General features: G+C 38.6%; 1 protein-coding gene across 2 annotated transcripts in view; it reads left to right on the plus strand.

Annotated features, from left to right (window-relative positions):
* UTRN (utrophin) overlaps nucleotides 1-26,051 on the plus strand; it is a 506,315-nt gene that overhangs the window by 102,091 nt on the left and 378,173 nt on the right. The window contains exons 3-9 of one of the 2 annotated variants that reach the window (XM_067010961.1): nucleotides 480-541; nucleotides 15,713-15,805; nucleotides 17,043-17,120; nucleotides 17,467-17,559; nucleotides 20,183-20,355; nucleotides 22,720-22,835; nucleotides 23,527-23,693. In XM_067010961.1, the coding sequence (XP_066867062.1) occupies nucleotides 480-541; nucleotides 15,713-15,805; nucleotides 17,043-17,120; nucleotides 17,467-17,559; nucleotides 20,183-20,355; nucleotides 22,720-22,835; nucleotides 23,527-23,693 (782 nt within the window). The remainder of the gene's footprint in view (nucleotides 1-479; nucleotides 542-15,712; nucleotides 15,806-17,042; nucleotides 17,121-17,466; nucleotides 17,560-20,182; nucleotides 20,356-22,719; nucleotides 22,836-23,526; nucleotides 23,694-26,051) is intronic. The other variant, XM_067010960.1, reaches the window with a different exon arrangement.

Genomic DNA, 26,051 nt, shown 5'->3' on the forward strand with positions numbered 1-26,051 from the left:
AGTGTTTGTTTTGGGGGGTGTAGGACTTGTATGAAAAGGAGGGAAATCATGAGTTTCTTAGGTTTTAAAGGATAGCTTTGATTTTTGTGTTGAATGTTCTACAACATTTTTATCATGCTGAACTGCACTTAAAATGCAACAGAAAGTGTCGCGTATAATACTTTGAAACTAAAGTCCTGATTCTTTCCTCGCGAATGCGGGTTTAATGGCCGGTGGTAATATGCCGAGGTGTGGAGTGAGAAGGCCAGCTTCCTGGGAAGGTGCCCGGGTTTCCGTCTGCTACAGGCGTTCGTTTGCAGGCTCCATACATGCTGAACTCGTCAGCCACCCCTTCTTCATTAGCTGTGGATCACTGTGCCTCGTGAACTCTACTAATAGACAATTTAAAACTCTCCGGGATGGAGATAATCTTATTTAGCACCCTGAGTAAAGGTACAAACTCTCATACGTTTCCCTCTCTCTTCTTTTCCCTCCCACAGATGAACACAATGACGTGCAGAAGAAAACCTTTACCAAATGGATAAATGCTCGATTTTCAAAGGTAACAGAGTCTTTCAAAAACTTTGACGATTCAGGTGTCTCATTCTGGTTGATGGAGTTTGGTTGGAGGTGCAGTGAATGTTCCCCATGAAATGTGACCTAACAGAAATCTTCTGAGTATGCAGATACATTTATTTTTCCTTTATTCTCTCTATAATATGTTTAAATGGAAATTCTGGTGTAAACAGTTCATGGTACAGACATTCATGGTGTAAACGGCTCTTTATTTTTACCTACCATTCTCTAGATACCAAGGTGACAGTGTGCTGCTTTGGACTCTGTGAATTCTTGGTACGTTTAGGAAATAATATCTCATCGGGGAAATTTTGTGTTAACTTAGCAAAAAAGATGATGATTTCATTTTTGCCTGGTTAAAAGCAAGTTGGTATCATTCAGGTGGCCTTTCTACCTCATGTAGAAATGTTTAGGGATTGTCATACTCATGGTTATGGCTCATAATGTTTATATGCCCTGTGTTTCTTTTTTTGTGAACTTCCTCACTTATTTCCCCCAAATCTGTTCTATCTCAGCATTTCTAACCCACCTGGAACATAATCAGTGTTTTGATCAATATTTTTTTAGGGACAGAGAATTCTGAAGAGAGAAATTGATAGTGCTATTTTAAAACTTGTTCTAATATAATTATCTACTGGTTATTGGAGTTGGAATTTTGTCCTCTAAATCTGAGATGGGAGGAGAATTTTCAGGTTAATGGATTATAGGACTACACCTTAGCAAGATAAAATAAAGAGAGACCCGTTATGGGGCTTTAAATTCAAAAATTTCATATTTTTCTGTTTGAGAAGGTTGCAAAGGCCAGGAAAATAAACATTGGTATTTCTTTGAGGCAAAATGAGAATGTTTTAGGATTGCTTTGAGTAACAGTGCAGTTTAAAAATTGTTCCACACCACATCCCACTATTTACAATTGCTTATCTGATTGCAATGTATTTTTAGGTTTTGCAAGTTTTTGTTGAGGGCTATTTTATCTTGCTTCTGAGAATGTAAGGAATGTGAAAACTGCCTGACTTTGACAGAGGGTCAAGAAGAAGAATTACTCTCTTAATTGGCGGTTTTATGTGTAGGATTATTCCAAAGCAGACATAGGTGTTTTTTGGTAAATTTTTATTTGTTTTGTTCAAGAGGCACAGGTAACATCTGGGTGCTTTAGATTCAACATTATTCAAAACTTTTGAAATATCTATCTTCATGCGAACAGATTCTGGGCAACATAATTTTAGGAACTAAAAGGATCTGGATATGAGATATTTTATCCCAAGGGTTTCATGAGTGCTCAGTTGTGTAAGATTATCCATCCTGACTATTACTGAGGATAATATGGTCATTTTCTAGATAGAGCAAGTTAAGTAGACCTAGTTTTTAGAGCTTATTGAGTCATTGGGGAAGAATTACCTTAGAACTGATTTTGAAGACCAATTTGAAAGCTTCATAGTCTTGGTAGGCCTACATTTAGGGAACATTTGAAACTAGGTGAATTACTTTTGTTCCTGTTCTATGAGACTAGAGAGAGGTAGACAGTACGATAGGACACAAAAAGGGGGAAAGTAGGAGAATAGAGATTTTTAGACAGTTGAGATTTTAGACAGTTGAGAAAGAAGATTTAAAAATGTTTAACCTTATCATTATTGCCATGAATTTGGCTCAGACAAGACATTACTGTGACAGCACGTGATAGACTTCTGGACTGGAGCATCGCGCAGCAGATCCACGTCATTTCCAGGTCCACATGCAAAGTTAGAACCTTGAACTCCGTGCTGCCCAAGAACTCCTTCACTCTGAGCTTTAAAAATATCCTCACTGCAGTTATTGTCCTGTGACTTCTTTTCCACTGAACGGTTTTCAGTATCTGTTGACCATTTGGGTCATGTACCCAACTGAATTCTCTCAAGAAGTATCTCAATATTTGTCACGGGTCATTGATATCTTTAAAAAGACCTGAACACAAAGTCCAGTAGTACTAGAATAGTTTATTTAGTGAACTTGATATTTAAATTTATACATTTATAATGTATATGTTATTTTGTAATATTAAATGAGGTCGTTAAGTCCCATGTAAATTCTTTGCCCCAGGAAGCTTGTAATTATTACCAAGACAATGAAAAGACCAGGTAATGTTACCATTTTTTGTAACAGGTCCAGTTATGTAAACTGACATGGAAGCTAAAAGCTTGTTGTTGTTTTTCAAGAACAATTTTTATTATGGCCACTATTAGATTTTTTATCAAGAACAATTTTTTATTAAGGCCACTATTAAAAGCTTGTTTTGTTTGGAGAAAAATGTCAAAGTAGAGCTGACCCTGGAAATATTTCCTTTCAGATTACTTCTAGTAAGAAATCAAAGTCTAGAAGGAAACAAGGATGGGTCTAGAACACATTTCTCAAAGGAATTATGACTATTTGGATATATAAAAAAAGGAGAGCTCATAGCAGTCACACGAAACTTCAGCCACATTTTTTCCTTTCCTCTGGCTGTTTTAATTCCGTAAGTCAGGCTGTTTCCACGCTGGTGATTGGGAAAGGGAATAATAGTTCTAAACTGGGAGATTTCTGTAAACTCCCCACAGACTCTTGATGAGTTGGGATAAGGTTATATTTGGGCATGGTGTCGCTAAGTAATCCAGAGGCTAGCAAGAGAAAAAAATATCCTATTGAGGGGAACAGATTTTATTTCATTTCTTTTTTATCCATGTCCTTTGGTTTATTGTGGTGGACTTTAAAATATAATTATTGACTGAGTCCGCTTCTTCTGTGCAGTATGAGTCCCTCTACAGAGCAATAGTGCCCCTGTGCTGAGAAATCCAAACAGCCCCTGGTGGCATCTTCTGCCATTTAGGAATTTGTTTTAAATTGTTCCCCAGGACATATCCTTCTTGAGGCACCCCCCCACGCCCCGCCCCCAGCCAAACTCTCAAATGCCAAATCTTGTTGATTCTAGAACCATATACATTCAACATTAACATTGTCCATTTTTCTCCATCTTTTCTGACACCCCCCCTTTGCCAAGTCATTATTATCTGAGTTAGGAATAATTGTGAAAGACTTTACAATGAGCAGAAAAATTAGTGGGAGTCCTGTCAGCTCAGCCATCTGGGTTATCTGCTTTCCATCATCTTTGAGCTACTGTACAACTCAGTGAGTTGTAGAAAACAGATAGTAGTGCAAATGATTCTTATCCATAAAAATGCAAAGTAGCTGGAATGCAATTGATTATTTCCCCTTGGATAGACTTCTTTTTGCATCTGTTGTAAATTTATTTCAACTTTCCTTTATTGCATACAAACGTGCAATATTGCATACAAACGTGGTTTTATTGCATACAAACGTGGTTTTTTGAATTTTTCTTTGAACCGGTTGTAACACCCTACTGGTTCCCTGATTACTTAATGAGTTAAAGTCTTTAACATACTTTAATATTACATTTGTATGAGAATCATGACTTTATCATTTTTTGAAAATTATTCCCGAACAAGGGGGCCACTGTCATAATCTAATACTGGTTCTTCCTTTGCATGGTTCACCTGAACCTTGGAACCTTCCTTCCATTTTCGACAGAACAGCTGGAGTGTACCTTAAAGTGTAAGTCTAAACGCCTCTTTTCTCTTCAGTAAAATCTTTCAATGGCTGCCCCTTGTTCTTATTTGGCTTTTAAGACCCTAAGTAGTTGCCCCCTCCAATCTACTCCTAATTTCACTTTACTTTAGCTCCTCATTATACTCCGGCCACTGCAATGGGCCTTCTCATGGCTTTATTATTATTATTATTATTTTGTGGTACGCGGGCCTCTCACTGCTGTGGCCTCTCCCGTTGCGGAGCACAGGCTCCAGATGCGCAGGCCCAGCGGCCACGGCTCACGGGCCCAGCCACTCCGCGGCATGTGGGATCTTCCCGGACCGGGGCACGAACCCGCGTCCCTGCATCGGCAGGCGGACTCTCAACCACTACGCCACCAGGGAAGCCCCTTCTCATGGCTTTTACACATGCTTCTTCCTCCATCTTTTTGGGGCAACTCCTACTCCTCCTTCATGCCTGAGCTTAAATGTCACTTTCCCGAGCACACTTTTTCTGAGCTCCCAGACTAGGGAAATATGCTCTATATTCTTAAAATGTTAGCTTTTGAAGCAGTTATTATAATTGTCCTTTAAATAATTGCATCTCAAAATATTTGTCTCTCCTTTCCTAGACAGTGGTATGCTCCATGGGTGCAGGGCTTCTGACATTTAGTAAGCACCCAGTGAGTGTTTGTAGGCTTAATAAATAAATGAATGGCAGTGACAGAAACATCCATTTAAATACCTAATACTGTATATATCCATAGACCGGTTGGAAGTGGTTGTATTGGAATTAGATGGGAGTAGAGTGTGGAATTGAGTGCAAAATGGCATAAATTGTGTTATTTCATGGAAAGGAATGCATCGGGGCCTTTGCTCCATTTATTCACAAAAACAAATCCAGCTCTGCAAAGTTTCTACGTTTACCTGGTGTCTTGGAGATGTGCTGGAGAGATTGTTAAATCTTCATTTGGATTTAATACATATGATTCTCTTATTTATGGGATAGGATTTTTCGAATAGGATCCATCTACTAAATTCATGGTGATGAAAAATGAGATTTAAAACTTAAAATCAGCTCTGTTCATTCCTCGATAAGGGATTTGGTAAACAGCTTGAGAATACTGAATAATATTTTGATAGCTAAGATAGCATTCACTATAAATATATATTCTTTTTGCTGCAAGTCCTTGTTACTATGTCACAGAATACACACCACTTTGGAGTCTGGGTATCCTGAGAATTAACACCGTGTAGAATAACTTATGATTGTTGGGTTTTGAGAAGTTATGAAGAGCTCGGGAGAAAATGATTATCTAAAGGAGATCAGAATTAGGAAATTAAATACTTACTCCTGGATATGCTGCTCATTTATTTGTGACCTTGGGCAAATTACTAGCCAATTTTTTTCAGGTCACTTGATTTTTATTCCTTTAGCTGTAAAACACACTTGAGCGTAATAGCTTGCCTCATGTTGCTAAGAAATATTGAGGCATTATTGTGAAACACTATAGGAGATTATAATTACTTAGGAATGCTAAATTAAAACTCTATCAGGGACCACCCCCTCCCAAACTTGTGGTATCCCTGATCTGTGCTATTCATATGTTTTAAACCAGAAGCAGAAAAAAGCATTGGCTCATTAAGCCCACTTTATTCCACTGTCTGGTGGATAAATGTTGAGGGTTCTGTCCACTCTGATTCTAAGAGCCTCATTTGTTAGTGAGCTGTTTTCCCGAGGGAGGCAGCGAAGGCCTCACCGTCCCAGTGTTGGGAAATGTGTTCTGACTTTGAGCCTGCATTTTCTCTGGCTGACTTGCTGCTCATCTGTCAGAGCAGAGACGTAGAAATTGCAGAAGCGCTTTTATCAGTTTGCTGAGGCGGTTCTCAAAGGAAGTTTGAAAAATAAAAGTTAGGTAGAGAACAGGCCAACTTAAAAATGCTGAACTTCAGTTTGGGCAGATTTCTGCTTTTTCTTTTTCGAAGACAAAGATGAGCCAAGTTTTCATTTAGTTACTATTCCACACTTGAACTTTAAATTGATAGGACTTAAGAGAGGAAATCTGTGAAGCATTTTTTACACGTTTCAGTGTGAAGAGCGATTCCAGTGTGTTCCATTTGAGACAGTGGGACATTGCTTTTCAGTGTCCGATTGTTTGCAACTTTGTTCACGTGGGAAGCGGTTGGCCACAAAAATAGATGTGGGAAAGGATGTGTAGGTGGGTGCAACAAAAGTAGTCTGTAGATGTTTAGTTCTCTTTTTAGTATCGTGAAGGAGACTGTACAGGCTTCCTTGTGTGATGATAAATAACATCTATAGTAGAGATTTGAGCTGGAGTTACACACTGGGTCTACTATTGATTTATTTTCATGAATATGTGTTTTAGGGGGCCATAAATATTCAAGTGGTTCCTTAAGTTTCAATTTATGTCTGTTCACCAATACCCCTAAAGCAAACAGTAAAATGCATTTCATATTCCTAAACAGCTTCCAGACATGTTTTAGCTATATTATGTAAATATGTTTGGGTTTTTTTTTTAGCTCTTGTTTGTTTTCATTCAGTTTGATTGTTTTGGTTCCAAACATTATACTTGTAGAGTGACTTTCACCTAGTTACTGTGGTTAAATTAAAGAAACTATACATAAATATTATTTAACATGCTGTGTTTGTACATATTGAGGACTTAATAAATGATTTTGATTGAGCCTATTAGTATTTGTAATCGTTAAAACAAATTTGGAAATTGGTAGTATATGCTATGTCTTTGTAGTTGATGATCAATTTTGGTATTGATCTGCTGAGAAGAAATTCCTTTTCACCCTTCACCTAGAGAGGGGAGAGCAGAGCCACCTACCTTGTGCTTTTGCATTCAGCCCATGTGACCCCACTATCTCCACCTTCAAAGGTGGGCTCTGATTGGTGCGTGGATGAGTAGGTCTAGGTCACTGTGGGCCAGTGAGTTATAAAGAGAGGATTGTTGAAGAGGTGGTGGTTTTGGGGGAAAGAAGCTCTTTCTGTTAAAGAGGCCTAGGAGATCCTGGGACCATTTTCAACTGTACTTGCCTTTGGAAGCTTTTATCTCCAAGGGCGACTGGTAGGCACCCTCCAAGCATGGCTAATCATGTGGGGAGCCAGACTGGGTGGGAAGTGGAGGTATCTGACACTGTTATTTTTATTTTTATAATCTGTTGGGAAAATAAAAAAATCATCTCACAAAAGATCTTTATTCAACGTAGAATACAGAGAGAACACTTTGTTATTGAATACTCATATCAGATGAGGTGCATGCAGGCAGTTGGTAGAAGACCAGAAAGTCTGGACAGAATTTCACACAAACATACAGTAAAGTAGAATAAAGAACAACGAGTGTGTACCTCCTGGAGAGATATATTATACACAGTTAATAACTTCATTATTTATAATGGGATTAGGTAAATCACAGGATAGACTCCTGTCAACCTCCAGAGAGACTTTTGAGTTAATTTTGAGGTCTTTGTTATTTTTGCATTGGAAAGTTGGAGATGGGTTTATCTACTTCCTGACCAAAAAATTGGGCCTATTATGCTTTTAAGGAGATACCCTAAGGAGAAGGAAGGGGCAAGGCAGCTGCCTCTCCTTTATTAAACAAAGGAAATGTTCTCTTTTCCTATACATTATCATTATCAATGCCCTAACTAATGCCTCACCCTGCCCATGGAAGCCTATCTTTTGAGGAACTGCATTCTTCAAACATTTCCAGTGCTTTGCCAGTTGTACATATATGGAACGAGCTGTATTGTTTATTGAGCCGGCCTGCAGACCTCTCCTGGTTATTTGCCCATGGAGTGTGCAAGTGGCCCTGCCCCTGGCCTCCAGGCGTGGGAGCCCACACGTGGTTCCTTATCATCCCGGTTTTCTCAGCACTATCTCGGTTACTTTGCTTACCAAAATCAAGGTAAAAATTCTGTTACATGCTGTTTGACTTTTGATTCTCTGCGAGGTATTTGATTTAGCTTGTGTTTTATAGTTTTTTGTAATTTCTAAGGTAAATGCGCCTTCATTGCTTTGAGTCCATTGTAAGCACTGCTTAAATCACTGCTGTGTAGTTGCTATGACACGAGTAGGATTACCTGAGCCATCTGTTTCTCCAGTCTCTCTTTCCCTTTTCTTCTTTACCCCCCTCTTTCCAAACAAGCTTCTAAGTGGAATCTTGTTCGGTTCTTAAGAACCTGTGCTGACCACCATGAATTCATCAAGAGAATGGCTGAGAGCCATGCACTCACGAATTCTTTAAGCGACTGTGGCACATTTTGCTGGTTTTCGTTTGTCAGGGTGCTTAACGACCTCCTTGGGCATTTTATTGCACTCATTTTGCTTTTCAGTCGAAAGCAATGCTGCTTTCACTCTTTCACCATGGGGCTGAATCATAAAGTAGACATTGAAGGCTATGCACTCTTCATTTCATCCATTAAGCTATAGGCATCATAACTGTGATGAACCTAGTTTCGTCAGTTTGCTTAATTTTAACTAGAGATACCACTTTTTCAACAATCTATATTTATTTTATACAATAATACACATTACAAAAAATTAGATAATAGAAGAAATCCAAAGAGACTTTTTAAAACCACTTTTAATCCCATCATCAAGAGAAAAAGTACATTTCTGTTGTAAAATACTTAAAAGAAATCCATTTACACATAAACAGAACCGAAATGACATTGTACTTCGTGCTCACTGATACATTATTGGTTTTTAAGAAAATGAAGAATTACAAGAGCTATATTTTTATTAGTGCTGAGATTTGGGATTCATAAATTAAAGATTCTGGTTTTTAAAATATTAAAAGAAATATTAAATTAAATCATTCACTTCTTTTTGAGTTTTTAAAATAACCAACTCCTTGCCAAAAAAATCACTCAAAAAAAAAAGGAGAGAGACTATAAAACTTACAATATGTTATCACATGCTGGAGCATCATTTTAAAATTGATTGGGGTGTCAGATTGACTTGAGAAGAATGCAAAACCATTATGGTATAAACACTATATATGTGTATGTGTATATATATATATATATATATATATATATATATGCCATATAAATCCATGTGTATGATACAGAATTAGACACACACACAGACACATACATACGCACACATGCTGTAAACAGTGGGGATATTAACTGAATCGAATAGACTGCCTCAAATCCTGTTTTGAAAATAGGAAGAGTATAAATAAATGACAGAGTCATCAAACAGTGTGAAAGGGCTCAAATTTATTAGTTGTTTGTAAGATACCATCATCAGACATGTTAGTGGTGAAAGCGTTTAAAAACTGTTATCTTTTCACTCTTCTCCATATTATACACAGCTAAAAACTCCATTATTTATAATGGGATTAGGTAAATCACAGGATAGACTCTGTACTGTATTTCTTACTTGGCACACATTTGGCAGAATCAAGCTAGCTCATAAATCCCTTTTGCTGTGCTCCCCGTGCTTTTGTTGGTACAGATTTTGTTTACTCTGTTTAAATTCTGAGTGCCACAAAGGCACAGACTGCGTTTGTCATCCCAGCAGGGCACACCACGTAAAGGAGGCCGTCTTCTGAACCCAAAATCCAAGTCCCAGTTCAACTTCTGGTTTGTTTGTTGTCTCTACAAAGCATTAACATTTCACCCTTTTAAGAGCTCCAAACTGCACTTCCTAAATTTTGCTTTCTTATTCAATCTCTTATAGATTTTTTTTTCCATTACTACTACTACTGCTGCTGAAAAACTTGACCTACAATGGAAATAATTATGATTTGCGAGTACTGAAGAAAGGGGAGAATAATAACAGTATCAGATTATTAGATTAGAGAGAGGGTGGAGAGCAGACCACATGGGATCTCTTATTTGGAGTTTGAATTGTATTTCCCCATGATGGGAGTCCATTAGGTTAAAGCAGAGACATGACATGGTGTGATCTGCACCTTAAAATTAGAGTTATTCTGACTCTTATGCAGAAGTAAAGAGGTTGGTGGGCCTGGTATTGGAGACGTGGATGAGAGTGGGGCCACTAAGGAGTAGTGGTCACCTTTGGAATGTGTTTTCGGAGGTAGAAATGACAGGGTTGTTATGGATTAGAGATGAGGAATGAGTGAAAGGAGAAGAATCTGGTGTGACTCCTTTGTTTTTTTGGTCTGTGCAAGTATAATGACTCTGCTGGTATTTTGCAATCAATCATATTCCCTAGTCTGGGGATGGTGGTGTGTGTGTGTGTGTGTGTGTGTGTGTGTGTGTGTGTGTGTGTGTGTGTGTGTGTGTGTGTGTGTGTGTGTGTGTATGTGTGTGTCCTTTCCACAGAGTTTCTCAGTTCCTCAGAGGACCCACTGTTGACTGATCTTGTATTTCCCCTGTATGTGGTTATGCCCTATGAGAGAGATTACCAGTCATCCTAGGATCCAATATGCCTGTAGACAAGATTTGTTGATCCGTCACGATGTTTTAGGACATTACAAGTATCAGGAGATTATACACATAAATTCAGATTTCCAGCTCTTTTGAGAAACCAGAAGTCCTACCAATAGTGGGCTGGGCTTCTCAAATGGCCACTGCTTGCTGCGACTGAGCACTGGCTCTTTCAGCCTTTAGGGCTGGCTGATTCACCAGGTGTGACGGGCCCATCAGGTTGGCCGCATTCAATTGAACCGTCACGTATCCATGACTGTATTTGTGGCCCTTGCCCTCCCTCAGACCCCGGCTTATCCCTCCTGCATTGGGATGACAGTTTGCCTCTGCCCTCTGACATCTTCGATTCAGGAGCTTCAGTGTCTCAGCTGTAGGTATTAATGCTGGTCCCTCTTGGAATCACAATGGTGTTAGAACTGGTGTTAAGAGAGTTCAAAGAAGTACAGGGGACCAGGGGATGAGAGGAGGCAACCAAAGCAAGTCACCTGTGACGTCTGTCATTTGGATTCCTATCATGTGGACTTTTAAATTTTGTTTTAAGGTTAAATGCGACGCAAGGCTTGTCTCCCAAGTTCAAGATTATTCATTTGTACTATTTTGTGTTTATTGGAAAACTGTGGAAACCCTTGCTTGTAAATGGGGAGGGTGCCCTGACCTTGGCATTTCTGCAGGGCCAGGCACAAAGGAGGTATTCACCAAATATTTGTCCAATTGAATTATTAAACTGCATTCTGTCTGTCAGAGAAGTTTGTGCAAACAAGTCTTTGCAAAGAATTAAAAAATCTACATAAGAGTTTAACCGTCAGGCTGAATCAGGTTTTATTTTTATTAAACGATGACTTCTGACATTTCCTAACTGTTTCCCAGGGCGGATCCTATGTTTAGAGCCTGTGATTCAGAAGTACCAGAGATGCTTTAAAGCCATGAGCTTGGAAAAAAATTTCATTTTGAGTTCATTTAAATGTGGTATATATCTTGTTGCCCTCTTCGGGAAGTCATTAAATATACCTCCTCCGCCACACCACTGATTCACTGTTTCCTTCCCTATATGTATGTCATGACCCTGTGCCCTCATACTTTTAGTAGCAGTTTAGTGTGGACTTTGAGAACCAGGATTTGGAGTCAGATCTTGTGGTGTCACATCCTCTTGTGCCTGTCACTCATCATGTCACCTCTATGTCTCAGTTTTCTTACCTTAAAGTTCTATTATAAAGAAACAAAGAATGCATCTAAATCTCTGTAAATCTCTTAGAGCATATCTGATACATAATAAGTCATGCTATTATTAGGTCTAGGGACGTTTCATGTTTCCGTTGTCTGTTTTTGTATGGCCCACGAGCTAAGAATGGTTTTCACATTTTTAGGTGGTTGCAAAAAGTCAAAAAAAGAAGAATATTTCGTGACGTGGACATTATATGAAATTCAGATTTCCACGTCTACAAATCAGGTTTTGTTGGAACACCGTCACCATTCCCATCGGCTCATCCGTTTACACATTGTGCTGCTTTCACACCTTGACAACAGGGTTGAGAAGTTTCGATAGAGACCACCTGGCCAGCAAAGCCTAAACTAAGTAGTATCTGGACCTTTACAAAAGACATTTTCTGACCTCCTTTGTAAGACACAAAGCACTGAATCACCATACTTATAGGTGTTACTCTCCTAGGTGGTCGGTGGAACGGGCTCTTTGGTATAGTTTGGTTCTTTCCATCTGCCTATGGGACGTTCCTAAATTGCATTTGTCAGGAATAGGTAGTATTTTGTAGTGATTGGCTATGTATGTGGGGAGTGTGGGTGTGTGTTTTATATGTAAGTTTTGAACCACAGTTTTGGATTTGTAAGAGCCCTGGTACCTTTCTTCATTGTCCAGTGAAGAGATCCATGGGCTGTATATTCCCTCCTGCAGGTGTACGTGGCTCTTCTGAAGGTACCAGATGGGAGTACACACCAACCATGCCATCCCTGGGGTGGGGTGGCGGAGTGTTAGGAGAATAGGCACAGAGCACAAAACTTATTTCTTACTGATCGCCATCAATATTTATCTGAAATTTGGAAAAAGAATAAAGGAATTGCATTGCTGTTAACTGTCGGGGTTTTTTTTTTTTTTTTTTTTTTTTAAGGAATATAAAGGTATTGGTTTCCCTAGTATAAGTGATTGACTTCTAGAAGGACAGAACTGTGTTTCAGTTACCTTTGTTTCAAGAGAATGCTTCACAAGGAGTCTTTCTCAAGATTTGTTCCTCAGTAAACAAATGAATGACCCGGACAAGAGAGAGGAAAAGAGTGTCTCATGTGGAAAACTTAATGCTGCCTCTTAATGAACGCTTCCCACTTTACCACGGAGCAGCAGTGCAGCCTAGGGAAGAATCCATTGGGTTTACCTGCTGAGTTATGCTTGTCTCACAGTGCATACCTAAAGCACAGGTGTGCTCTTGTATCATCATGTTCATTAGTTTCGAACGGGATATAGCCCTACAGGTCATCGTATTAGTGAATTCGGGACTTGGAAGATCTTCCTCTATGAAGTGACGCTTACACGTACTCAGGTTCAGAATCTGCTTTTACATTCCTGCCTAAGATGAAGTTCTTACTTGTTTTATCCGTTCTTTCATCTACTGTTGAAATTTTATGGCACTTTTATGACAGTAGGAAACATTTCTACTGTAATGATATGATAATGTACTGAATGATAATATGATAATATCAACGATTTACTGAACATCTGTCATCTTAGTGTTTAACAGATGAGCCAATACATGTAGAAAGGCCACTTTTCCAAAGTTACACGGCTGGTAGGAGGCTTGTCTACAATGAGGTCATCAGTGGGTGTTCATAACTATTTGTAATATGGACTAATATTTATATTTACTTTATTTTAGTCTAGGCTGATTTGGGTTACTTTGTTTCTGTTTTGGAAAATGGATACTGTAGTGGATTTGAGAAGGGTTCAATGCTGCCCAGACATTATTTAGCTGCCCTTGTCATCAGTAAATTCCTAAGGTCCTTTCTGTGCCTAGATATCCCTATTTGGTTCTCCCATGAACTTTACCTAAGTTGTTGTCTCTTTGCTCTGAGACCAGAGTTGTTCATGTCTTCCTGAAAGAGAATCTGGGTATTTGGTGGCTAGTTCGCTGAAGTGTACTTGGGTGGGTTTTGAGAGGAGGAAGGTAAGAGGTAGCAGATGACCAGGGCTACCTCTGCCCTTTGCTTTTACTGAGAGCAGGTAGGAAGTCTTTAATGTGCAAACAACTCTGACCCTGCTCAGTATTGCCTCTGGATCGGATCTCCTGCATCACTCAAATCTGTTTATCGTTGTGATCGATGGAGATAATCCATGTATTTCTGACATCGTCGCTGCTCACATAGTGGCAGCTGGAAATAGAAAAGCAGCTTTGTTTCAGATATAGATAAGTCATAGTTTATTCTTTACTGATTCTAAGGTGAAGACTTTACCATACTTCCTCTCATTTAGAGTATAGGAACTATGGAAAAGCCACATGATAGAAATCACTAGTTTACTATACAGTACACGTAATTAAAAATGTGAGAAATCAGGAAGAGAGGAAAAAAGGGAAAATGGCAAGTTTTAGGAAACTAGGATGGCTTCCTTCCTCCCCCTCACCCATTTCAGGCTCAGAGTAAAATTTTGTTTCGTACGACTTTATATATATGTTTTAAAGTGAAGAACAAAGAATATACAATAATTATTGGTTATAAAATATCTTTTATTATTGACAGGAAGTAAAACTATTAATCTCTGGGGATTTCATATTAGAAGGGAATAATTTTTTTTTTTTTTTTTTTTTTTTTTTTTTTTTGCGGTATGCGGGCCTCTCACTGTTGTGGCCTCTCCCATTGCGGAGCACAGGCTCCGGACGCGCAGGCCCAGCGGCCATGGCTCATGGGCTTAGTTGCTCCGCGGCATGTGGGATCTTCCCGGACCAGGGCACGAACCCGTGTCTCCTGCATCGGCAGGCGGATTCTCAACCACTGCGCCACCAGGGAAGCCCAGAAGGGAATAATTTGATTCAACATAATCATACAGCATTTATTACACTGTGCTTTATAGCTATCTGGACATTTTCACATAATATTCTTTATTTGATCTTTACAATCCCTGTGATTTAGAAAAAGGTAAATAGTAGTAAGTAGCTGATTTAGGTTCACCAGTTAGTTAACGGTCAGACAGATTAAAACTGAGGCGTCCTGATTTTCTGTGCAGTAATTGTCCTTTGCATACAACCATGATACCACACACAGACAGGCAAGGTCTACCTGTGAATGGGGTAGGATTTTCTGGCATGGATGCTAGAATATGTTTATCAGGGGAAGTTGATGCTGTTTATTAGTCAGAAACAAGAGTTTAGAAATTCTGTAAGTTTTGTCATTCAAAATACAGGATGGATACTGGATTTAGACACAGAGCCAAAAGTGTCCTAATCATTCAGAAACTGGGACCTAGAAATACAGACCTAGTGCCTGAGAGCTGAAATTGAAGTGGAGAGCTGAAATTGATGACGACGTGACCTGCTTCCCTATGGAAATACCGAAAGCCATGCTTATACTGTGAATGTAAAGTGCAGAGCTGGAATAAGAATCTGCACACTTTTCTTTGGCCTCTGGAGGCCTCTTTGGCCTCCAGGTGCTGTATGCTCATGTATATTTTTAACACATCTTCTCTCTCAGGAATACAATGGACCCTCGAACAACACGGAGGATTAGGGCTGCTGACTCTTTAGAACTGAAAAAAAAAATCCATGAATAATTAATCAGCTCCCTCCTATCCCAGTTCCACCTCAGCGGCTTCAGCCAACCACGGACCATGTAATACTCATGTAATACTCTAGTATTTACTACTGAAAAAAATCCATCTGTAAGTGGACCTGCACAGTTCAAACCCATGTTGTTCAAGGGTCAACTGTACATACAAGGCATATTGACATTAATCACAGTTTTATTTGCTCCCTTTCTAAGAAATAATGCAATTTATATCTTTCAGCTCAAAACATTTGTTATAGATTTCAAAGTTCTTTGTACTTCTTTCCATACAAGGCAAACCTGTATAGTCTGCTGATCATCCAGACGTTTAATTGGAAGAAATGAAACTATTCATTTATTTGCCACTTATGTATGAAATTTCTGCTGCTGAAATTGTACTTTTTCTTTTATAGAGTGGAAAACCACCCATCAGTGATATGTTCACAGACCTCAGAGATGGAAGGAAGCTACTGGATCTTCTAGAAGGCCTCATAGGAACTTCACTGGTGAGGGATGCCATGTTCAAGAACCAGGCTAACGGCATATCTCTCATCATTACTGTTACTTGAAGACCCTCTTGGGGGTCCTTACAATGTAAAGGCTGAAATAGGAACGTTAAAAAGGGGTTTTAATGAATTTTTTGATTGAGCGATATTTAGGCTTTATTGAGGGCTCTATTTTTATCAAAAAAATACTTTATGTGTTTATTGCTCTCAGACAGTAGAGAATTACAAAGAAGAGTGGGTATGTAAAGAGGGCATAATGTTTTGAATAGTAGAAAGTAGAGACAAATACATTTAAATGTTACTTAACAAATAGTAAAAAAAAGTTATGAAAACTGATGGCATTTATTTTTATTCAGATTTTCAGTATTACCTTCATGTTCGTTCCATCATCAAATCCAACTCTATTGCTTTATGTGTGAGGTACCCAAAACTCACACAGAAATAACTCTGCCAATGAAGAGGATGTATTTTATGGGTACAACCTTTAACACTAGAGGTAGAATTACTATTAAAGATATAGAGAGATGCACTTCTGAAGATGAATTTCTTTCTTGCCGAAGTGTGCAGTGTTACACTCTACCTTTTGCCTTCCAGATGGTGGGTAGGCACCTATTGGAGAGATTGATCCCTTTGTCAGATAAGATTCCCTGGCCAATGAGGCAGAAAGAAGCCTCCCAGATCACCTTTCCCTGGGCGGCAATTCCAGTCTTCCCAGTGGGCCCTTGTAATCCTACCTGGAACCTGGGATGGCACCTCTGAATCCTCTCTGCTCTGTCTACACTAGTGCAGGGTGGAGGGGACATAACTTCTAAATCTTCCTTCATCCTGCCCTACTAAGGTAGAAGAAGCTCTGTCCCTGGTGGAGCATTGGTTCCCAAACTCGTTTGCACCTTAGAATCACCAGGGAATCTTTTATAAATTCTGAACCCAGACTATACTCCAGACTCATTAAGTCACAGTCTTTGTTGAACACAGGCACTGGTATTCTTGGAAGCTCCCTAGGAGATCCCAGTGTTCAGGCAAAGCTAAGGAACTACTATCTTAAGGTGCCGTTAGTGGGAGAATTTGCATTCTGTCAACACCAGCCTTCATGGTGGCTTGAGGACCCAGCCAGAGCTCCTGGTACAGAGGGGCTCTTGTGTGCAGAGCTGCTGTTCCACGTGCATCTCAATGTCAGTGTCTGACAGCAACATGGAGGGACTCTCTGTCTCATTTGATCTTGTCTTCTGTTTTCCAGCCGAAGGAACGTGGCTCCACAAGGGTACACGCTTTAAATAATGTTAACAGAGTGCTGCAGGTTTTACATCAGAACAATGTAAGTTTGTAATATGACTTTTGGTGGGGGTCCTTTGATGCCATCGGGATGATTAATTTTGAAACCAACCGCCTGCTCTGGACATTGGCATCAACTGATTTTTGGAAATATTTTTCTCATGAGACGTATTGAACCTGTTCTATGAGTGAAGGAATAGTTGTGCTTTTTGTGATTACTTTATTGATCTATTGTATAAGTAATACATTTTTGAGATTTAGGTTCACCTGATTCTCTAAAGTGAAATTTTTCTTGTCATTTACTTATATTGCTGTCCTAACGAGCTAAAACAAAAATCTGGGTTTCCATAGAAAAATTGTCTTACAAGTTATATTTTTCATTTTACTAGGTGGATTTAGTGAATATAGGAGGAACGGATATTGTAGACGGAAATCACAAGCTGACTTTAGGATTACTTTGGAGCATCATTTTGCACTGGCAGGTGGGAAAATTTTCAATCACTTCTTAATAGGAATTGGAAATGTATCATTTGTGTATTAGTTTCTTAGAGCTGCCACAGAGTACCACAAACTGGGCTGCTTCAACAACAGAACTGTATTTTCTAACAATTTTGGAGGCTGGAAATCTGAGATCGAGGTGTCAGCAAGGTTGGTTTCTTCTCCTTTGTAGATGGCTGCCTTCTTCCTGTGTCCTCACGTGGTCGTGTGTGTGTGTGTGTGTGTGTGTGTGTGTGTGTGTGTGTGTTTGTGTCCTAATCTCCTTTGCTTATTCCAAGACACCAGTCATATTGGATTAGGGCCAACCCATATGATCTCATTTTACCTAAACTACTTCTTTAAGGACCCTATTTCTAAATATATTCATATTATGAGGTGCTGGGGGTTAGCACTTCAACAAGTGAATTTGGAGAGGGGACACGATTCAACTTATAATAATTTGGAGTGAAAGAACCTGACAAACTGCTCTATTTTCCTGGCATAGAAAAAAAAGTATCTGTTTTTAAAACATTAGATTTAAAAAATATCATACTTATAAAAAAATTGTAAAAATAGCCCAAAGAATTCCTGGATACCTTTCCCTCAGATTCTTCAAATGTTAACAGCTGTCTGTATTTCTGTGTTTTCTCTCTCTCTCTCTCCCCCTCTTTCTCTTTGACTAAATAGATCTGTGAGTATTTTGTAAAAACAAATCATTTTTCTAAAAACCGGAGTTCTCTTGCATGACTACAATATTATTATTATGTTAATATAATATAAAATGTCTAATACATATTCACAATACTAGTATTATTTATACATATGGTAATTATTATATCATGCACTAGCAATTAGCATGTAATTATTAAAATCAGGAAAATAATATCGAAACAATACAATTATGTAATCTATAGCTCTTATGGAGATTTTGTCAATTGCCCCAATAATATTCTTTATAGAAAAAGGGAACACAAGATCATTTATTACATTCATTTGTCCTGTTTTTTGTCATCTTTTAATCTGGCATAATTTCTGAGTCTTTCTTTGTATTTCATGATATTGTCATTTTTGAAGAGTACTGAACAGTTATTTCGTAGAATGTTCTTCCATGTGGGTTTGGCTAATATTTTCTCATGATTGGATTCAGGTTATTCATTTTTGGGAGGAATGCCACAAAAATGTTGAGTTTTTCTTTTTTTAAAAAAATATTTATTTGGTTGCGCTGGGTCTTGGTTGCAGCAGGTGTGCTCCATAGTTGCAGCTCAAGGGCTCCTTAGTTGTGTCATGCAGGTGGGATTTAGTTCTCTGACCAGGGATGGAACCCGGGTCCCCTGCATTGGGAGTGCAGAGTCTTAACCACTGCGCCACCAGGGAAGTCCCAATATTGACTTTTTCTTAATGTACCATATCAGGAAGCATATGCTGTCCATTAGTTTTTTTCTGGCAGTATTAACACTCATCATTTGGGTGAGGTGGAATCTGCAGGTGTCTCCACTGTAATGTGACTGCCCTTTGTTATTAAAAAGTATCTTGTGGAGATATACCTTTTTTTTTTTTTTTTTTTTTTTTTTTTGCGGTATGCGGGCCTCACTGTTGTGGCCTCTCCCGTTGCGGAGCACAGGCTCCGGACGCGCAGGCTCAGCGGCCATGGCTCACGGGCCCAGCCGCTCTGCGGCATGTGGGATCTTCCCGGACCGGGGCACGAACCCGTGTCCCCTGCATCGGCAGGTGGATTCTCAACCACTGCGCCACCAGGGAAGCCCGTGGAGATATACTTTGAGACTGTATAAATATTCAGCTACTTATTAAACTTTTGTTTGTTAATTTTAAGATCCCTTCATAGTTCTTACCTGATCAGTTATTAATATAATGCTTGGCAAAGTGATTTTCTAATTTCATCATTTCTTCTACATTTGTTAATTGTCTTTCCACTTATGAGGAAGAGCTTTTCCTTGTCTCTTGTTTCTCTGTATCTATCTATCCATTCATGTATATATCTGTGGATTTTTACTTACTTTATGGATTTTTACTTATTTAATAGGTTCTGATCTTTCACTATTGTTAATTATTTCTCAAGCCCCCTTAAGTTGGCTCTTCTGGGGATTTTTGATATGTCCACATCATTCTTTGAACACTTCCTTAAAATATATGTACTAATTTAGAATAATAATATAAAATATTAGTTGTAGATTATAATTGTTATTGCCATCAGGAAATGCACTTCATTCTTGGATTTTATAGTCAGCCAAAAGTTCTTACCTTCTTCCACATTTCTGTAGAAAATAAAAATTGAGTTTTCTTCCTATTAAAAGATGTTTGTAAAGTATGGTTTTAAAATATTACTTTTTTGTGGCTATGAAAGTAATGTTCACTGTAGCCAAGTGTAATATAACTATTGCTAAGATATAGAAAATGCCATAATATATAAAGGTGAGGTTAAAATCACCTCTAAATCAAAATCATTACTGTTAAAATGTATTTATCTTTCCAGTGTTTAAAGGAAAGTTTTGAAATAAAATGAATACCAGTGACCTGATCCAATGGTTCATGAATATAATATTCCTTATTCAAGGACTGGATTCCAATGACTACTTGAGCTTATTGGCAGCCATGGTTTCTTTTGAACAGGTGAAAGATGTCATGAAGGATATCATGTCAGACCTGCAGCAGACCAACAGTGAGAAGATCCTGCTGAGCTGGGTGCGCCAGTCCACCAGGCCGTACAGCCAGGTCAACGTCCTCAACTTCACCACCAGCTGGACAGATGGGCTTGCCTTCAATGCGGTGCTCCACCGACATAAGTGAGATGTGACTCTTCTTGGATGGGCAGATTTGTACAGATTTGTACCTCCTCTCTGTCCCTCCCTTACTTCCTACTCCCTAAATGCCTTTCCCACCACTGCCTGTCTCCTCTGTACACGCTCTAAGAAAACATAAAGAGTAGAAATATCGTGGAAAAAACCCTACCCATTACGTCTTTGTTTCCATAGGACTTAAATGCCACAGTGCAGTGTCCATGGTTTCTTCTACATATTTGTAAGTTAAAAAATGTAAAATAATTCACATAGTTCAATGTGAACTAACTCATTCAGCACTAACCAGTAATATACACAAAGAATTGTGACAATTTTCAGCCTCCTGCTTTAGTTTTATAGGAAAACTATAAAACTCCCAATTAAAAAGAAATGATTCTTTTTATGAAACTTGTGAATAGATTCTAATTATATAATAAAATGCCAAAGGACCAAAAAGAGCCACTACTCTTCTGAAGAAGAAGAGACAGGCTGAAGTACTTCCTAAACAGAAACCAAAATTAATTATGAAGCTATATTAATTAAGACTGTATAGTACTATAGATAAAACACTAATATAATAATAGGCTGAAGCATATGAAATTGCCAATATTTGACTGTTTTTGATATAAATAGCAGTTGCATATAGTTCAACCTAATGGAATAAAGAGCTCAGAAATAGCTCCATCCTGATCTACAACTGAGCCGATGTTGCAGATTAATAGATGGTATGGAACAAATGGAAATGAGTGAATTGGATCCCTGCCTCACTATACCCTGGATAAACTCCAGATGCATCAAAGGTTTAACTGTGAAAGGCAAAACTTGTTATGTGTTTTATTCTTCTTGTAAATTATTTATTGTCTCAAGTTTTATTTCCTGTATGTTCTTTGCTGATATATGAAAATGCAGTTGACTTTTCTACATCTTATATCTGGAAACTTGTTAAATTCTTACCAAAATTTGTTACTGTAAGTTTTTTTTTTTTGGTAGATGACCATGAATTATAATAGTTTTTTCCTCCCCTCCCCTCCCCTCCCTTTCCCTCCTCTACTCTCCTCTCCCCTTTCCCCTTCATTTGTGCCTTGTCCTTCAATTCAATATCAGTTTGTATTGGTGGTAGTGAGCAGAGTGTTTTGTTCTTGATAACAAAAGGAGTGGTTTTAATGTTTTACCATAAGACTGCTATTTGCTTTAGCTTTTTTTTCATATACCTTTTATCTGGTTAAAAAAGAAACCCACACCCCATCTTCTACTTCTCCTTTATCAGTTTAAGCGGGTTGCCCACTGTTTCTAGTTGGTTAAGAGACACTATCATAAAACTTGAATTTTAGCTTAAACATTTTTCCATCTGTTACTTAATTGATTTAACAAGTATGTGTGGGGTGCCTCCTATGTGCTGGACACAGGATGCAGAGAACAAAACAAGCAAAAATCCCAGTCCTCCTTCTTGGAATTAATGTTCAAATAGAGGGAGGCAGACAGTTTTTTAAAAATGAAAATGTTAGTTGTATAGCATATAGAAATGGTAAATATTGCTGAAGAAAAATATGTCAGGCAAGAGGGGAGGAGGTACCTGGCATGTGGGAGGCCACTGGGTGCAGTGGTGTGAATAAGGGGAATAATAGGAGGTGGAGTCAGAGAGGAAACTGGGCGGGTGGGGATGAGGGAGGCAACTCCCAGAAGTGTAGGTGGGTCCGAGATGCAAGAGCAGATAGAGCGCAGAGAAAATGATCAACTTTTGAGTAAGTCAGAGCAACAATAATGTCCAGTTTGCAGGATTAAAAGAAAATCAAGATAGAAATGAAATACTAGACAGTAGCTCTATGGAGGGGGTGGACGGAAATTCTCTCAGGGTCCTTTCTTTAGGAGTATCCTGTGAAGAGATTAGAGCTGGATTTTCTATTCTGCTAAACTTGGTCTTTAATCGGAGAATTTAGTCCATTAACATTATTGTGATAATTGATGTATTTAAGTTCATTCTTACCGCTTGTTTTGAGCTTTTCATTTTCTTACTTTTTTCTATATCTTCTTTTCTTTCTTATTCTATACTGGTAGGTTCTTCTTCCCTTTTTTTTCTTCCACTATTTGGGAAATATACCATTTCTAGTCTTTCGGTGGCTACTCCAGAATTTTAACAGGCATGTTTAACCAATACAAAAACCTTAGAATGTTTTACCTGTTGTTTTCATATTTATAGATTACTTTAAAATATTATATATTTGACAAGACTTTGGGATATAAAAGATAAACATTTAAATTTATATTCACAGATAAAAAAATCTAAAACTGAAATGTATTCGATTATTACAATAACAACTTTGTTTCCACATATTTCATCTTCACTGAATTTTATTTGCATCCTGATTTCAGACCCGATCTCTTCAGCTGGGATAGAGTTGTCAAAATGTCCCCAATTGAGAGACTTGAACATGCCTTCAGCAAGGCTCAAACTTACTTAGGAATTGAAAAGCTGTTAGATCCTGAAGGTATTGTTCAGTGTTTAATTACAACCTTGATTTTTCTTTACAGTTTTGAATACTTGAAAAGCAGTGCTTTTCCCTCCCCCCTTTTTGAAAGAATTGTGAGAATTGAGGAGGTGTTTTTCCTTTTGAAATGTGGTACAAGCCATTTTATTACAGGCGTGATACTTTTGTGCTTAACAATGTCTAGGATCCTTCAGGAGGAAATTTAATTACATCACTGGAGAATAGTTAATCGATATGAGCATAAGATTTAAAGTTTTAGGAAAACAGAATTATTAGATAAACAATTTAGTATTTGATTTATTTCATTAAAATGTGTTTTTATATGAGCTTCTTGTATATGATGTGAAAACTTCAGTTACAAATGTTGCAGGATTGAATTCTAGACTTATTTTCATACTATGAATGAAATCTGTGATGTTATCTTAGATGATAGCTTATCTTTGAGCCTTATGGGGGAAGTTTTAAGGAAGATTTTTAAGAAATGGGATATTGAACAAAAAAAGTAGGTAATCATCTTTACCTTTGACTCATATATTATATGAAATAGAAATTTACTGAGCTATGGTATTGCAAAGATAATATACTAGCATTGTTTATGGGTACTAGGACAGTTATTTTATATCCAATATTGAGCAATTCACATACTTCGGACATCTAATTTAAGCTGGTTCTTATTTTCTTCCACTTTTAGATGTTGCTGTTCAGCTTCCTGACAAGAAGTCCATAATTATGTATTTAACATCTTTGTTTGAGGTGCTACCTCAGCAAGTCACTATAGATGCCATCCGTGAGGTAGAGACACTTCCAAGGAAATATAAGAAAGAATGTGAAGAAGGAGAAATTAACGTGCAGGTACAGGTAAATTTTTATTAATGTGTTTGACTTGCCGTATTTGTTTTCTCTTAGGTACTAGATAAAAACACTTTCAGAGCATTTTTTTTTCTTGACTGAGAACATCTTGGTTCCTCAGCGTCAGAAATTCAGTTTATCAGTTGGCATGCTGTCACACGTCACATGCGTGTAATGGAGAACCATAACTTTACTGACTTGACTTTTTAAGGAGGAAGATATATTCTTTCATATAGCAAGGCGAGAGTTAGAATCTAGGATTGTGATCATGCTTTTGCATAACATGCTTAAGGACCTATGTTGTTCTATTCACTCTTGGCCTGTACTGAAGGTGGTTCTTCTCATGTCAGCTTAGTTCTGTTCTAAGTACTAATTTTTTTTCTTTTTTTGCCATTAAAAAATGGATTTGTACCATTATATTCTCACAAGGGCCATCAAAATGTAAGCTTTTCCCTTTCTTTTACGAGGAATAATTGATAATATGTTACTTGGTGAGTTTTTCACTTAAGGGCTGACAGTGGTTTTATCCATCAGGATATAAATGAGGATCTTTATTTTTCAGGAGATGTAAGTAAAGTCATGAAATTTTCTCCCTGAATGATCCTGCCTTGAATCAATCCATATATATATATATTTTTTTGCGGTACGCGGGCCTCTCACTGTTGTGGTCTCTCCCGTTGCGGAGCACAGGCTCCGGGCGCGCAGGCTCAGCGGCCACGGCTCACGGGCCCAGCCGCTCCGCGGCACGTGGGATCTTCTCGGACCGGGGCACGAACCCCTATTCGCTGCATCGGCAGGCGGACTCCCAACCACTGCGCCACCAGGGAAGCCTGATCAATCCATATTTTACCTTATTCTGTTTTAGTCTAACCAGTTCTCATAATTCATAAAATGAGAGAATCTTAACAGTGGGATGAGACCTTAAAAGTCATTTGGTCTAACATTTATCAACAAAACAATCAAAAGATACACATGGATTTCAAAGTGATAAGAAATACATTTTAGAGAGGCAGAAAGCAGGGGCTTTGAAGCTTAAATTTCATCCCTGTTTTGGATGTTTTGGATTGGTTACTTACCGTCTCATCCTCAGTTTTATTGCAAAATCTGGGTGGAACCACCCACTTTATAAAGTTAATAAGTTTGAAGTATCTAAAATGATGTTAAGAAGAACTCAACAAGCAGCAGATATTATTATTATTTTTTTTCCATCTCATTTTGTTTAGTTATTATTCTTTTTTTTTTTTTTTGTGGTATGCGGGCCTCTCACTGCTGTGGCCTCTCCCGTTGCGGAGCACAGGCTCCGGACGCGCAGGCTCAGCGGCCACGGCTCACGGGCCCAGCCGCTCGGCGGCATGTGGGATCTTCCCGGACCGGGGCACGAACCCGTGTCCCCTGCATCGGCAGGCGGACTCTTAACCACTGCGCTATCAGGGAAGCCCTATCATTCATTTTTATTCAACCAGATTTTTTTTTCAAATGTTAGTGATAATGATAATGGTCTTGAATTGGCATAGCATTTTTTTTTCTTCTCCAAGGTTCAAAGGACTTATTATTTCAGGTTTTCTTTGGGTAGTAGGTACCACTTCTTTTATTTTCTCCATTTCAAAAAAACTATGATTTACAGAAAAAGAAAAAAACTTAGAGGAAAAGAAGGCAAGAGATGGGGCCAGATTGTGAAGCAAGGGCTCTTTTTAGTAGTTTTGAGGATCAAGTGATATTGAGGAAAAGCCCTAATGTTTTATCGTTGAATGTCTGCTGAGAAGCATTTGTCTCTAGTAGTGTAGTTATTATGCTGTGTTAATGACGCATCCTTTTCAGTGGCTCTAATAATCTTAGGAGTTTGCCTTTTGGTTTTAGAATCACTTCTTCATTGGATCAGGGTTCCTTTTGTTAGAAAGATGGAATATTCTACTTCTTATAGTGAAGGCTATTCTCTTTTAAAAAGGAGGAAGATTTCATTTGCCTTTCATGGTGTGTAGATAAAATAATCACTTCTGTTTAGGGCTCAGGTTGACATGATAAGAATTGCAGAAGCCATTTGCTGTTTGATTAAAAGCAAGTGTATTGGGACTTCCCTGGTGCCGCAGTGGGTGGGAATCTGCCAGCCAATGCAGGGGATGTGGGTTTGAGCCCTGGTCTGGGAAGATCCCACATGCCGCAGAGCAACTAAGCCCGGTGTGCCACCACTACTGAGCCTGCACTTTGGAGCCCACGAGCCACAACTACTGAGCCCACAGGCCACAACTACTGAGGCCTGTGCACCTGGGGCCTGTGCTCTGCACCAAGAGAGGCCACCGTAATGAGAAGCCTGCGCACTGCAACTAAAGAAGGCCCGCATGCAGCAACGAAGACCCAACACAGCCAAAA

This window comes from Kogia breviceps, chromosome 13 (assembly GCF_026419965.1).
Source record: "Kogia breviceps isolate mKogBre1 chromosome 13, mKogBre1 haplotype 1, whole genome shotgun sequence".
NCBI classification, from domain to species: domain Eukaryota; kingdom Metazoa; phylum Chordata; class Mammalia; order Artiodactyla; family Physeteridae; genus Kogia; species Kogia breviceps.